Source organism: Myotis brandtii, unplaced genomic scaffold (genome assembly GCF_000412655.1).
Source record: "Myotis brandtii unplaced genomic scaffold, ASM41265v1 scaffold630, whole genome shotgun sequence".
In the NCBI taxonomy this organism is placed as follows: Eukaryota; Metazoa; Chordata; class Mammalia; order Chiroptera; family Vespertilionidae; genus Myotis; species Myotis brandtii.
Genome location: NW_005370412.1, coordinates 2,970,077 through 2,985,794, shown reverse-complemented (window position 1 = coordinate 2,985,794; position 15,718 = coordinate 2,970,077). Strand labels below are relative to the sequence as shown.

At 36.3% G+C, this 15,718-nt stretch overlaps 1 protein-coding gene across 5 annotated transcripts in view; it reads left to right on the top strand.

Annotated features, from left to right (window-relative positions):
* RASAL2 (RAS protein activator like 2) overlaps nt 1-15,718 on the top strand; it is a 168,568-nt gene that overhangs the window by 78,889 nt on the left and 73,961 nt on the right. Inside the window, exon 1 of one of the 5 annotated variants that reach the window (XM_014528354.1) lies at nt 6,456-7,188. The exons of the other annotated variants lie outside the window; for them this stretch is intronic. Within the exon in view, the coding sequence (XP_014383840.1) occupies nt 7,083-7,188 (106 nt within the window). The 5' untranslated portion in view covers nt 6,456-7,082. Of the gene's footprint in view, nt 1-6,455; nt 7,189-15,718 lie in introns of those variants that run through there. 5 annotated transcript variants of the gene reach the window in all.

The following is a 15,718-nucleotide window of genomic DNA, read 5'->3' as shown; positions in this document are numbered from 1 at the left end:
TCTAAGGAGGCCCCTAGGCCCTTAAATATGTTGCATATCCTCATCATTGTGACAGTTTTCTGCCCATTTTCAAAACTGCCTTCCAATTACCAACCTTTCCAAATGCCTGTCATTTAATGCCTCATAGTTCTTGACAACCTGTGCCATTCTTCTTCCTCACATTTTTGTATGGAAGATATCTTTTCATTACGTTTATACCTGTAGATCCTTAAAGGATGTTTATTTCATTGTAGAATTATCTGTTTCCCTCTTATAAATAGTGTTTTTTGCTTTTGCCACTACCAACTTTGTGTTAAATATCTTCGTACATATATCTGTGTCCAGTTGTTTGTGCTGATATTTCTAGATTGGTTCCTAGAAATAGAATGGAAAGGTAGTTTGCATTTCATATTTTGATAGATTGTATTAAATGGCCTTGCATATTTGTTCAGGGTGTCTTTTTTGCTATTTGAAGCTTTAAATTTTTAGGTTTTCCAGTCTTGCCTCTATTTTTCATTGTAGTTTCTGGCTTTTGTGCCATGCCTAGAAAGGCCTTTTTCAATTTGAGATTAGGCCTTTTTTTTTTTTTACATTTATTTTTGGTTTTATGAAATGAGATTCCCCCCATCTCTCCCCCTCTCCCCAGTTTTTTAGCCAATTGTCTCAATACCTTTTATTGAATTTTTTATTCTTTCCACACTGGTTTGAAAGCACCGTTTATTATCAGCTAAAGTGTGTATATCTTCTTCTGGATTCTTTTTCTGTCCCAGAGACCTATTGTTTTATTCCTACATCAATATCACAATGACTTAATAACCACAGATTTTAATGCCTTCCTCTTTGATAAAGTAAATTCTCAAATTAGTTCTTTCTTTCAAAATATGTTTGGCTTTTTACTTATGCATTTACTTTTTGAAATAAGCTGTAGAATCAAGTTGTCCTCCACCCCTTTTTACGTATTATATGTTTTAAATAATCATATATTAGGAATGCCTCTTATAACATTAACATCCCTGTTATTTGGGGGCTTTGCATGTCCAAAGTATTGCTTCCTAAATCCAAATGAATGAAAATTCAGCCTAGCTTCATTAGTTTCTTCAGCTCTAATAATTATGCTAACGTTTCTGGCAAGTGAAAACAATGTGGGAGTGTATTCATTGTTGTATGATTTATATGTAAGTGGTTTGAGGTTTTTATACACATTTACATATTTAGGGTACTACTTAAAATGCTGAGCTATAGATTTAATAGAATTTAACTATATTCCTATTACAGTTAAATATATCCTCAGCAAAATATAAGGAAAAGTTACAGTCTGACATATACTTTAAGCTTCTTTGAGACAAAGGTTGTACATGATTCAAAAGAATATCAAGATGGAAATGCATTCACTTTACTTGAGCTTTAATTCCTTTTTGAAAACTAGTTATTCCTTCTTCCAATTCTTTGGAATACAGTATATTGAATGTTAATAAGTTCAATAGTAATCCTTCAGCAATTTAATAGACATTTTAATATAATATAGACTATTACTTTGAATTATACTTGCAATTAGTACTTCTGATTTCTCAGTCAGCATTGCTTGAAGACATTTTGTTTTTCAAATAAAGGACTTTGTATGATATTGAAGTAGTATTTATGTAGTGTAGTATTTATATAGTGGACTTTACATGTAGTGGCGTATTTAATTTTATCCTTAAAATATCAGCCACCATGTTAAATTTCTTGACTTTGATAATTGTTCTTGGTTATATGAGGCTGTCCTTTGTTTTAAAAAATATACTCTGAAAGCTGTTGGCAGTAATGGGCATAATGTCTTTCTCAAATGGTTTAGAAAAAAATGCATATATATATATTTAATAACTAGCGGCCTGGTGCACGAATTTGTGCATGGGTGGGACCTGGCTGGCCAGCCCCGATCAGGACTGATCAGGCTGGGCTGGCTGAGGGGTGGGGCCCGTAGGCGGTTGGCCAGCTGGCCCCACCCCCTGGTTGAACTCCCCTTTGAACTTCCAGTTGAGGGGACAATTTGCATATGCTTTTATTATATAGGATAGTATACCCAGAGAGGAAGGTAGCAAAATGTAAACAGCTGGTGAATCTGGATAAAGGGCGTGTGTGAGTATGTGTGTGTGTATGTGTGTGTGTGTGTGTGAGTTCTGTGTACTTTTCTTTACCTTTATTATAAGTTTGAAACTATAAAAATATAAAATTACCTCCGTCCCCCAAAAATCTTCACCAACTTTACTATCATTAGTTATTGATTTAGGAAAGGGTCTATTGTCACATTTCACCTGCCTTTGTTCATTCCTAAGTATCTAGTATTGGTTTGTTCCTGTGTGTAAAAATAATAGAGCAGGAGAAAAGAAACTGAGTCAGTAGTTTTCATTTCTTCAAGAAGGGTGGAAATACCTGATGAATTAGGAGGAAAATGTGGTGCTTGTAAAATAGGAAAATAACTCTCTTCTGTTGTAGATTTAAAATTCTACAGATTAAAAGCAGACTATTTATTACACCTTATTTGGATAACCTGTTAAAGTGTAAGGTTTTCATATGAATATGTGTACATGAATGTTCATATGCAGCATTATTCATAATATTAAAAAGTGGAAACAACCCAGATGTCTATCAGTGGAATAGTATTCAGCCATAAAAAATGAATGAAGTACAGATATATGCTACAACATGGATAAAACTAAATGTGGTACAAAAGGCCACATGTTATATGATTTCGATTATATGAAATGTCCAGAATAGGCAAATTCATAGATTAGTAGTTGCTAGAGGCTTGGATGTTGGGAGGAATGGAGAGTAACTGCTATTGGGTGCTAGGTTTCTTTTTGAGGTGATGAGAATATTCTGGAATCAATTTATAATGATGGTTGCACAACTATGTGAATATATTTAAAACCATTTTAAGAGAATGAATTTTATGCCTGGCTGGCATGGCTCAGTGGTTGAGCGTCAACTTATGAACCAGGAGGTCACGGTTCGATTCCTGGTCAGGGCACATGCTCGGGATGCGGGCTCCATCCCCAGTGTAGAGAGTGCGGGAGGTGGCTGATCAATGATTCTCTTTCATCATTGATCTTTCTGTCTCTCTCTCCCTTTTCCCTTCCTTTCTGAAATCAATAAAAATATATTTTTAAAAAGAATGAATTTTATGATATGTGAATTATATTTTAATAATAATAAAAGCGTAATATGCTAATTAGACTGGATGTCCTTCCGGACAAAACCGGGGCTGTGAGGGAAGCCCGGGTCCTGGGTGCCTGCCAGCGGCCGGAGGGAAGCCTGGGTCCTGGGTGCCAGAGGGACGCTGGTGCCGGCAGCTGGGGGAAGTAAGGCCTACTCTTGCATGAATTTCGTGCATCGAGCCTCTACTATTTTAATAAAGCTCTTATATAAAGAAAAAGTAAGGCCAAAAAGATCACTCTTGTCTCAAGACTTGCCACCTAATTAAGGAGGCAAAGACCCGATAACTTTACATGGTTTGTCTTCCTATTATCTTACAGACCTCATCTCCTTTTATTTTTCCTCTGGCTCATATCAACCTACCTGCACTGGACCTGACTATTGCTGCTTCTAGGCCTTTTTATTGTGTTTGTTTCTTTTTCTTCCTAAGAACCCAGAAACCCTTTACTCAAAAGTTAATCTCTCAGAGATGCCTTTCCTGTCTGCCCTCTAAGATTGTAGACCTCTCCAACATTACCTATCCCTCTTCCTTGCTTTACTCTTCTCAACACAATTCACCATCTAACACAATATACATTTTACATTTTTATCTTGTATTTTGTTTATCTCTTCCCTCTAGAATATATGCTCTATGAGGGCAGAGATTTTGTCCCTTCTTCACAACTATATTCCAGGGCTTAACAGCCGTGGGCAAACTACGGCCCGCAGGCCGGATCTGGCCCGTTTGAAATGAATAAAACTAAAAAAAAAAAAAACCGTACCCTTTTATGTAATGATGTTTACTTTGAATTTATATTAGTTCACACAAACACTCCATCCATGCTTTTGTTCCGGCCCTCCGGTCCAGTTTAAGAACCCATTGTGGCCCTTGAGTCAAAAAGTTTGCCCACCCCTGGCTTAGAACAATGCTTGACACCTTTTGACTCTTAAGTTGTCAAATGAGTAAATCTGAATGTATAAGTACAGGCAGTTATAACAAAAATCAGGAATATTAAGCATAATCTAGAACTTTTTCTTGGGTCCTTCATAGCTCTGTTTATAAAAAGCAGATGTATGGTACTGGATTATCTTGATGATATTTTTCTGCCTATTCTGCCCTGTCTTTGGTATAATAAATAAAATATTTATTTTATTATATCCATAACCAAATTTTGTTTTGGTGGTTGATTTTCAGACTATTGGTATGGATCCTTCCATCATGAATATATGGGGTTCTTTAGCATTAGTCTACCTTTGGTATATAGAATCACAATTTTACTTTAACTAATATATCATTCAATAAACATTTATAATCATCTACCAGGTACTAGGCATTAAAACATTTTTTAAATTAGTAAAACACGATTTTTGCCTTCTATAGGCACAAGATATAGTGGAGGAAATCACTTGGAAACAAATAATTTCAATAAACTAATGGTAATAACAAAGAAAGTTTGAGTGAGAAAACCATTAGCTCTATCGTAAGGTGTCAGGGAAGACTGGAGAGGTACTATTAGAGCTGAGTCTCAATGGATCAATGTGATATCAGGTATATACAGTAGAAAGAATGATACCTCACAGGAGATGCTAAGGTCAATAAAAAAATTTTAGCACCTACTATGGCCATATAGTGCTCTACACCAGTGAATGAAAAGGATAAGTTTTTCCTGCTCTTCTGTAGATTACTTTTAGTGCAACATGCCAAGGCATGCATGGCTGAGCCAAAGGGAGTCTGGGGGCTTCTCCCTAGAGAGAAGCAGTAGCTACATCACACCAAGAAGTTTGAACTTGATGCTCTCTAGACCATTGGTTTCAGCCTGGAAGCTACGCAGATACTATGTGTCATAAAGTTATTTATTACAAAGGGATTATCTACTAGCTCAAGCTTAGGTGCTAAGCAAGCATAGCCTGTGAATTTTTATATTTATCACACCTTTTCAATTGTATGTAGTTATTTTGAGTAATAAAAGATTTATTTAAACATAATGAATTCATAAAACCTTTTTTTAAAAACATTTTCTGTTTTCTCAATCAGTTGGTGCTGTTACTACAACTGCTTTTAAGTCATTATCTGTCAAAACGACTAATCTTAAAAAGAGATCCTAAAATATTCAGCCTGATACCTCCTGCCAGTGTTGAAGCTGTTCATACTTTTAAAGCAGTCAAAACTTCAGTAAATATTTATTGAACTCCTTCTAAGTGCCAGGCACTGCTCTAGCCACAGGGTTACAAAGATTAACAAACAACTGTCTACTGTGTCCTCAGGGAGCTTACAGTCAAAATGAGCAGAGTCCAGATGAAGAAGAGTAAAGTGAGCATGGAGAGAAGGATGTGAATTCAGGCTCTATTGAGATAGTAACTCTTAAGCAGTGAGAATTCTCTCACTTAAGGTAGGCTACTAGAATAGAAAGAGCAGGTTATTGCGAACAAAGGCAATGTTTTGTGAATGCAAAAGATACCCTACCTTTTTTGTTGTTTGTTGAATTTCATAGAGGAAGGGAGGGAGATAGATAGAAACATCAATAATGAGAGAGAATCATTGATTGGCTGCCTCCTGCATGCCCCACACTGGGTATACAGCTGCAACCCAGAGCTTATACCCTGACCAGGAATCGAACTGTGACCTCCTGGTTTATAGGGCAATGCTCAATCATTGAGCCACACTGGCCAGGCAACACCCTATCTTTTTAAGAGTGTTTTCTTATAGCAACAAACCTGATCAATCTCCAGAGAACAGGGATATGAGTGATCTATGTGTCTCTGAAAATACCTCTTCTGCTTGAGTTTTCTCTGCCTATTAATTAGGTGTAAGCATATGAAATAGCCTTAAACTATGTAAATACATAATGTAAATCATATTAAAAATCTGTCTTGTTCTGATTGCTTCACAATGACTGTGTGTGACGGATTGAAGGACAGTCATATGCTTCACTGGTGGATCTCTGAACCTTCAGCCCAGCAAGTCTACTTTTCTTACTTTCAGATTTCAGCTTTCTCTCCCTCCCCCTCCCCCTTCTTTCCCTCTCCCTCCTCTCCCTCCCCCTCCCCCCTCTCCCCTTCCCTCCCTTCCTTCTTTCTTTCCTCCCTCCCTCTTTTCTTTCTCGCTAAGAAAGACAGAGCTATTGACTAGAAGCCCATAGTTGCCCCTAAGTTCCGACCACCGGCTCGAATTCTTATGAAGTGGACTTGTAATATCCTTAATGTTGCTGCTGGCAGTCAGTTACAGATTCCATTATTGTCGATCAATGCAGTCGCCATGCGAGGTGGGGGGAGGAATGGAGGAGGAGGAGAAGAAAGGAGGGATGAGAGCTTCCTATTCACAGATTTATCAACCTGCCTCGGCTTGCAGGAAATCTCCGTAAAGGGGGCTGGGATGCTGTTGAAATAGCTAACGCAGGAAGGGGTTAGGAGGCTGCAGTTCTCTCCACTGACTGACTGAAAGGAAATTCAAAAACCTTTCTTCTCAGAACAAAACAAAATGCTGAATTTGTTCTTTTGCCTTTGTTTTTGTTTGATGATATGCTTTACTTAACTGATTAGCTATTGTGCTGTCCAGTTATCTAAGCTGCTCTAGTGTAGGAACCTGTTTCTTTTTCTTTGAGTGTCTTTATTCTTTATTTTCCTTTGCTTTCTCCTGTCATTGAACACAAATCATTATTCAATTTTATGCCTGCTTTCTCTTTCAGACTCAAGCTTAACACCCAGAGACAGACAAACCTCTCTCTTCTCTTCTATCACCCTCTTTTAACCCTCTATTTCCTTCCCCCTCCCCCATTGTATTAGATTGATGTCACAGAGACAGAATTCAGAGTGGAGGGAGGATCACATTTTCTCTTTCAGCCTGGCTAGCAATTTAAGTGTTGCACCCCCAAGAATTTAGTCTTTGTATCGTTCTTTTCCCACTTCATCATTCACTAATTGTGCTCTGTATGGAAAAGTTTTCTGGCTGGAGAATGAGTCTCCTTTCCCCCAGTGATGTGGCCGAGTGGTTGGATAGTAGCACCGAAGAGGAGAAGAGCCTTCTGTCATTTCTGGGTACGGTAGGGCTCCGCTTGTTCTTTTAACCCGTTGTTGTCTGCACTTCTCTTACTTTGGGGAGTAAGACCCCACATTTTCCAAAATCCACTTTTGGATTTTTAAAAGAGGGGAAGAGAAATTAAGGAAATATGTTCAAGTTTTGTTTATGTCTGTAGAAATAGTGCCAACAACATTTGCTATGAGAAATAAGAGACAGTTTGCTTTGCTTTAACAAAGAGTGCCAGCTCCATGCAAGGCTTATCCTGTCATCTGGGCAGCTGTTCGTGCTATTTAGACAACTTCTGCTAGCCAAAATATATTATTGTTTTGCCGTACCCCTCAATGCAGTGATGATGAGGCTTGCTATATGAGAGTGGGAGTAGGCTTTGTGTGCAAGAAAAGCTAACATATGGTTTGAGAAGTAGCTTTTATGCAGAGTGTGAAATATCTGTAATGTTCATATAGAAGATTTCTATGGAGTATATGAAATAGAACACATGGACCAGCCATTACTTTAACTTCCCAGTTACAGATGCTTTCTAATGAATTTCTTAAGGAAAGGAATTATTGATCATGATATTGGTATAATAAACAAGTTCTTTGTAAAGTTAGATTATATCCAATTGTATCTTAAATGTAATTGGAGGGCTTGATACTTATAAAAATTCTATTTTGTGAATATTTTTGTTAGATTAATAATTGCCTTCAAAGTTATCTTTTTTATAAATTTGATTTATCTCATAATACATTTCTCTAAATATAAGGATACTTTTATCATAGTGGGCAAAATTTATTGTTTTCTGATTTATTCCTCATGAATATTCTCTGACCTGTAAGTAGTCTTCTGCCATCCCCAAAGATATCTCCATCTTTTAAAATCTTTTTTTATATTTAGCATAAATTTCTGTTTTGTTTTATTTAATTCAGTTATATTGTGAATCTTAACAGTTTATAAATGATTTCTTTTTTCATGCAATTTAGATGTAAAGGGTCGTCCTCATCAAATTTTTTTCTAATTCTATATAAACCCAGGTACACATATTTAGACATTAATTCTACTCTTAATTTGCTTATCATAGTTTCACATGTCTTGGACATTTAGGTGACTTTAAGAAATATGTGTACCTCTTAACTCCTCATTTCTCTGAAGCCTATCTCATTCTACTTGCTTCCCATTCCCCTCCCCCCAGACACATAAAGAACCATCAGAGAAGAAAAGCAAATACAAATATCCCTGAGTGAAACCAGCCACTTAGACCCTACTGCATCATGGGAAAGGAAGGCAGAGTCACCACTGAAAATCTTTTCCTTGCTCTTGCATAATATTTCTATAAATTTTAATTATTTCCCTCAAGATTAATGTCTTTCTTTTTTTGGCCATTACCCCACTATGCCTGTAAAGAATTTGATCAAATAAATAGAAATGGGCAAATAAAAAGTACTGCAATCTGTGCCCCTTCTTGCCCCTACACCCATCCTCTGTTTAGGAGAGTTAGTGAATCCCTCTTGATCCACAGATGGACGTGATAAAGACAAAAGATGTTAGAGCATGCTTGGAAGAAAAATGCAAATTCTTACAAATTATCCACCTAATGAAAGAAAACTTTGGCATATGTAACAGATAAAACACAGATAAGTCAGAGTAATGATTCCGCTCAAGGGCTATAAAGAAAAGTTTAGTTACTGAGTGAGTGGATAGCTGTGTATCCCATGCTCCACAGTGGCAGGGCTGAGCCCTGGGTGTCAGCAAGTCTTATTTTGGGGATTGAAGCTCTCTCCTGGCCTTGAATAGCTAACACCTCTTTCTGTGGATAAATAGGAATTTCCTAAACTCCTCTAGAGGAACTAGAAGCAAAACCATCTCACATATAGCTTGTAATAGCTTGAGGATCAAACAAAGCCCTTGTGACGAGTCGTTTGCTAATGGGTTTAGCATTAATAAGAGCTTCCCAATGAAGATGCTAAGAGAAAAATAAAAATATTGAATTTACTTTATTGTGAATCTAGGACAAGTGAAATCAAGAGATGTTGTCAGAGAACCTATCAAACTGTGCTTTGTTTGTCCAAGAATTTTATGGCAGCCTTCTCTAGGAGAGGAAATGAAAGAAAAGTACTTTGTTGGTGAGGCTTTACTGCATCACTTTCTAGCAATAGCCACTTCATTGATGTTCAGGCCTTCCTGTTAAATTAATGCACTGCTGAGTTGATAAAACTTTATAAAACTGTGCCCTGTTCTTTATTCTAGTCTAAAACCTTCTATGGTTCCCTCATCACCTATCAGATAAAGTCAAAACACCTTACTCTGGAACAGTGGTTCTCAACCTTCTGGCCCTTTAAATACAGTTCCTCATGTTGTGACCCAACCATAAAATTATTTTCGTTGCTACTTCATAACTGTAATGTTGCTACTGTTATGAATCGTAATGTAAATATCTGGTATGCAGGATGGTCTTAGGTGACCCCTGTAAAAGGGTCGTTCGACCGCCAAAGGGGTCGCGACCCACAGGTTGAGAACCACTGCTATGGAACTTATTCTGACCCTTCCACCTCACATGCCAGTATTCCTTTTAGTGTGGGGGAGAGGGCTTCATTCCTTCAAATTGATTTACTTTCTATATCTTGGACAAACATTGCCCTTCCCTACTTTTGCATGTGTTGTTTCTTCCATTGGCAGTGTCCCTTTATCCAAACTGAACTTGCCAAAACCCTACCCCTGTTTCAAATCTTGCTCATGAACAAGACTGTGCTAGGTATTATGGCTGGGTACAAAAAAAGTATAAGATAAAGCTGTCTGTGCAAAGCATAGAATTTGGTTAGGGAGAAAACATGAATTATGTACAATTAAGTGAGAAAGATTTAATAATTTAAGACAGTGGAGATAATAAAATAAAATAAGGCAGTACCTGATGGTGAAATGATTTATTCAGGCAAAACTTGCTTTGGGAAATTGAAGAAGGAACACATTATTTTTTATTAGTAACACTGAAGATTGCTTTACAGAGATAGGATGTAATATGAATCTTAAACGATGCGTTCCTCGCTCCAACCTGAATTGCAAACCGCACCTTTGGGGTAAGTCTAACCTTTCCGTGGAGGGAAGCAGGTCTCCTCTGAGTTCATGTAGTCGCGCTGCTTGAGAACCGTTGCCTCCGGGTGGGTTAGTAGCTGATCTCTCCCTACCCCTGTTTCAAATCTTGCTCATGAACAAGACTGTGCTAGGTATTATGGGTGGGTACAAAAAAAGTATAAGATAAAGCTGTCTGTGCAAAGCATAGAATTTGGTTAGGGAGAAAACATGAATTATGTACAATTAAGTGAGAAAGATTTAATAATTTAAGACAGTGGAGATAATAAAATAAAATAAGGCAGTACCTGATGGTGAAATGATTTATTCAGGCAAAACTTGCTTTGGGAAATTGAAGAAGGAACACATTATTTTTTATTAGTAACACTGAAGATTGCTTTACAGAGATAGGATGTAATATGAATCTTAAACGATGGAATAGATTTTTATAGAACTGGTGTTTTCTGTATGAAAGGAGTGGCATGAGGAATATTAAATTAATGTTCATGTCCAAAGAGTAAATTGATTTGAAAGGAATGGAAGTTCATGTAAAGAAGTAATGAGAGATAATACTTGAAGGCTATTTGGTGGCTCGCTGTGTTTGGTGGCTCACTGTGTAGGACTCTCACGACAGGCTAATGAGTATTTTATCCTGAAAGCAGTTGGGAAGAATTAGAGATTCTTAAGCAAGTAAAAGATATGGTCAAAATAGCTTTTTAGGCAGGCATATCTGAAAGTGTTCCAGTAGGAGGAAGAGACTAGCAGCAGTTAAACCTGTTTGAAAGCTATTACAGTACTCCAGACATTTAAGTGCCTCTGTTTCAACACTTAACCCTCTATGTTATAATTAGTGATTTGCTTATTTATTATTATAACTAGATTGTGAATGCCCTCAGGGGCTCAATCCTCTGTCTTTTAGCTCCTAGTACACTTTAAGTGCAGATGAGTATTTGTGCACCTCAGATGAATAAGATGAAAACATGGAGAGATTACATAGATCCATCAGCAAAATTGGTGACAAATTGGAGGAATGGGGAACATAATGAGTCAAAGACTAATTTTGAACTTGGGAGGATGATGGTACTATTAAAAAAAAATAAAAGTTGTGAAAGGGACAGTTTTTAAGGGAAGAATATGAGTTCTATCCTATATAATAAAAGGCTAATATGCAAATCAACTGAACAGCGGAACGACCTGTCGATATGACAATAGACTGAAGCATAAATAAATCTCAACAAATTTCAAAGTCTATCTTATACAGAAAGCATTCTCTTAATCATAGTTGAACTAAATTATAAATTAATAATAAAAAATTTATTAAAAACCTTTACTTTTCGCCCTAGGTGGTTTGGCTCAGCGGATAGAGTGTCGGCCTATGGACTGAATGGTCCCGGGCTTGATTCCAGTCAAGGGCACATGCCCGGGTTGCAGGCTCAATCCCCAGTAAAGGGCGTGCAGGACACAGCCGATCAATGATTCTCATCATTGATATTTCTCTCTCTCTCTCTCCCCTCTCCCTTCCTCTCTGAAATCAATAAAAATATATCTTAAAAAAAAGAATGTAAGCCTTTAAAAAATAAATAACAGCCTTTACTTTTAGAAACTTTTAAAGTTATTTATACTTAACTATTTAGTCCCAGAAGAAATAATAGTCTATACCAGCCGTGGGCAAACTACGGCCCGCGGGCCGGATCCGGCCCATTTGAAATGAATAAAACTAAAAAAAAAAAAAAAAGACCGTACCCTTTTATGTAATGATGTTTACTTTGAATTTATATTAGTTCACACAAACACTCCATCCATGCTTTAGTTCCGGCCCTCCGGTCCAGTTTAAGAACCCATTGTGGCCCTCGAGTCAAAAAGTTTGCCCACCCCTGGTCTATACTAATAAAAGGGTAATATGCTAATTAGACCGGGTGACCGGACATCTTCTGGACGACCGACTTCCTTCCGGACAGTTAGGGGGCAACCAGGCTGGCAGGGGGGCAGTTGGGAGGCGACCAGGCCGGCAGGAGGGCATTTGGGGGGCGATCAGGCAGGCAGGCAGGTGAGCGGTTAGGTGCCAGCGGTCTCGGATTGAAAGAGGGATGTCCGACTGCCGGCAGTCCGACATCCCTTGAGGGGTCCCTGATTGGAGAGGATGCAGGCTGTGCTGAGGGACCTGAATTTCGTGCACCAGGCCTCTAGTGGAAATTATAAAATACTTAAAACTGAATATCCTGAAAACAGTACATTCCAAAACTTGTAGGATATTGCTTAAGGAGTTATTAAGTGAAACTTACAGCCTTAATCTTTTATATTGAAAGGAGAAAAGATGAGAATTAATGAAGTAATTAAGTATTCAACTCAACAAATTAGAAAAAGAAAGAATAAACCTAAAGAAGATTTAGGGAAAGAAATAATGAAGATAACAGTAAATGATAGTAAAATAGAAAACAGAAGTAAATATAATATAATAAAAAAGCCAAGTGTTGTTTCTTTAAAGTTATTTCTCCAATGTAAGTAGATAAAACTGTCAAGATTTGTTCAAGACAAAAGAGAAAGCACAAGTAAACAATATTAGAAATGAAAAAATGGACACCATTACAGAAAACCAGAGACTTGAGAAATAGAAGACTGTCATGAAAAACTTTGTGATAATATATTTAATAATTTAGAGAAAATGGATATTTTAAAAAAGAATTTATTAAAATTGATTATAAAAGAAATAAAAATGTAAGTAGACCTGCTACTTATAACCATTAAAGAAATTGAATCAATAGTTTAAAATCTACCACTGATTATGGTTTAATTTCTCATAAAGTTTGACTTCTAAAAAAGAATGAATCCTATATTACACTTGGATTAATATTTCTAATCAGTGATATGATAAATCCAGTTTTTCATTGTAAATGAATGGCTTGGCATTCTGGTATCTAAATTGAAAAACAAAAAATACCACGATCCAGGCTAAAAACCTAAGCATATCACTTAAATCCATTTTTAGTCCCATGGGAATCAATGTTCCCTTAAGAGCTTTTAAGTCTTACATCATTGTTTAGGGTATTTTCTTATGGGGATATGCAAATTAAAAACTAAAGGAAATCAAGCCAAACAGATATCTAAAGACAATGAGGATGAATAAGAAGATATCAAGACTTATCCCTGATTCATTTATGTTTAAGTGTGCTTCTTATTAAAGCCTGGAATTATGTGAATTTTACATTAGAGTGATGCACAGAAGGAAAAACCTCAAAACTTTTAAACCTAATCTCTCATGAAGCTTATTTACCAAAATCTTAATTACAGCTGATGATTCAAGTTAATATAAATAAAAAGAGAGTGTTTCTTAAACTTGATTAGATGGCACTCTTTAGTTCCACTTTTAAATGAGAGATAACTAGAAAATGTATTGATAATTTTATTATGTACTAGATCAAACCATATGAATTTATTAATATTTTACTATTTAGCATACAAAAATGGCAATTCTATATGATCACATATTTATTAAAGGAGAAAACAAGGTATGTAGACTATGCTGAACTATTTTTTAGTTTAGTTAAAATTTATTTGTTACTAATTATGTTGTATTCTGTTTTAATACTTGCAGACAAGCAAGAAAGGGTACAAATGGTATATAAAAACATTATGGGAGAAATATTTAAAATAGAGAAAATTCATTTGAAAATTTAGACATCACTATTATTCAAATCTTAGAGTACAAGACTTCATTTGCAGAACACTGTATTGGACAGAAATATAGTTTGGTAACCCAAACTAGAGAACCTATAATCAAGTAATATGAATTTATAAATGTGTCAATTGAAAATCAAAGAAATGTTAGTAATTAGGCCTGGTTTTATAGAAGTAGATGAATTGAAATTTGTGTTGAAGGTCACCTAAGATGTGGCAGATAAGTAAAAACCATTAGTAAAGGTAGACACAAGGAATGAATATGGTCAGTTTGAGATAGATCAAAGATCATCTGAATAAGGCAATATGTTGGAGAGTGTTGGTATAATAAGGTGGGGGCAGGTGCCTGTCTATCTTAAGATCTCTAGGAAGGTAATTATATTAAGAAAGTAGTGTTTTAGGGAGGTTAATACAGTAATGATGAGCAGAATAGCTTTAAGCAGAGTGACACTGGAGTCATTGAGATCAGTTAGGAGGGTCCTGCCATAATCTGCATGAGAAGATAAAAAGTCCTGGAATAAGGTGATAGATGGTAGTGGGAAAAAAACAAAACAAAATGAAGCCAACAGACACTTTGAAGAGAGACTTGCAGTGCTTAGAGGCAAAATGGGTACAAATCAACATCATAGGCTCCTCCCTTTTCTATTACCTTCACTAATAAGTGATGTCTAATATAAGCATTTTTTGTTTTCACACAATTTCATATGCATATTTGAAATAATTAAATTCTCATCTTTATATTAGAGGCCCAAACGTTTGTATGTTTTCAATACTTTCTGTTAAAATCTACTTTAGGATGAAACCCCAACTAGTCTTAAAAGGCCCTGACACAATCAAGGACCAAATCTTTTTTAAGATTTTAAAGATATACTGAAATCATAGTGTAAGTAAATCAAAGCTTATACTCACAGTTATATATGAAACATACTAATAATGAGAACAATAAGTCAGTCATAGAAAAAGTTTAGATAAGGTCTTAGAAATCTCTGTAAATTAGAAGACATTGTCTTCTAGAGTGGACAAAATATGTTTCACCAAAATGAAGCTGTGAGATTAAGAAAATTTTATAAATAACTAGATTGAAATGCTCAAAACAGTCATTTTATGCTGATTAATGCTTTCCTAGTTATTTAGAGACTGGGGGGTGGGACTGTAGGAGGTTGGCCGGCTACAGGAGGTTGGCTATGGAAGCGCACTGACCACCAGGGGGCAGCTCTTGCATTGAGCGTCTGCCCCCTGGTCATCAGTGCGCATCATAGCAACCAGTTGACCGGTCGTTCAGTCGTTTGGTTGCTTAGGCTTTTATATATATAGATTGCTCTTTGTAAAACCTAAGATCGTAATGTAATGCTTTTAATCTAGTTTTGTCTCATAGAATTGGCCTAAGTAATCTCTCCACTTATGTATTCTGAAGATTACTTATGAAGATAGAAGAGCAAGGCTTTTTTTAAAGGCTTAACACTGGGGGTTATTCTTAATGTACATTCTGTGAGTTTTGACAACTATATGACATATATCCATCATTATAGTATCACACAGAGTATTTTTACCACCCTAAAAATCCTCTGTGCTTCATCTATTCATCTCTATCCCTAAGGGCAAGTTAATTTTTGGAGGGCTTTTTGTCACTTTTATTCAAGAAATCAGTAGTAGATATTCTTTATAGCTTGTTTCTTATTTTGTTCAAATTTTTTCTCCATTACATTATCCTAGTAACCTTTTTCCCTCTTCATCCCATTGCTTCACTTCTCTTTGTTTCTTGACTAGAATATTATCTTTAGCATCAGAATTCTGGGATTGTTTTATATA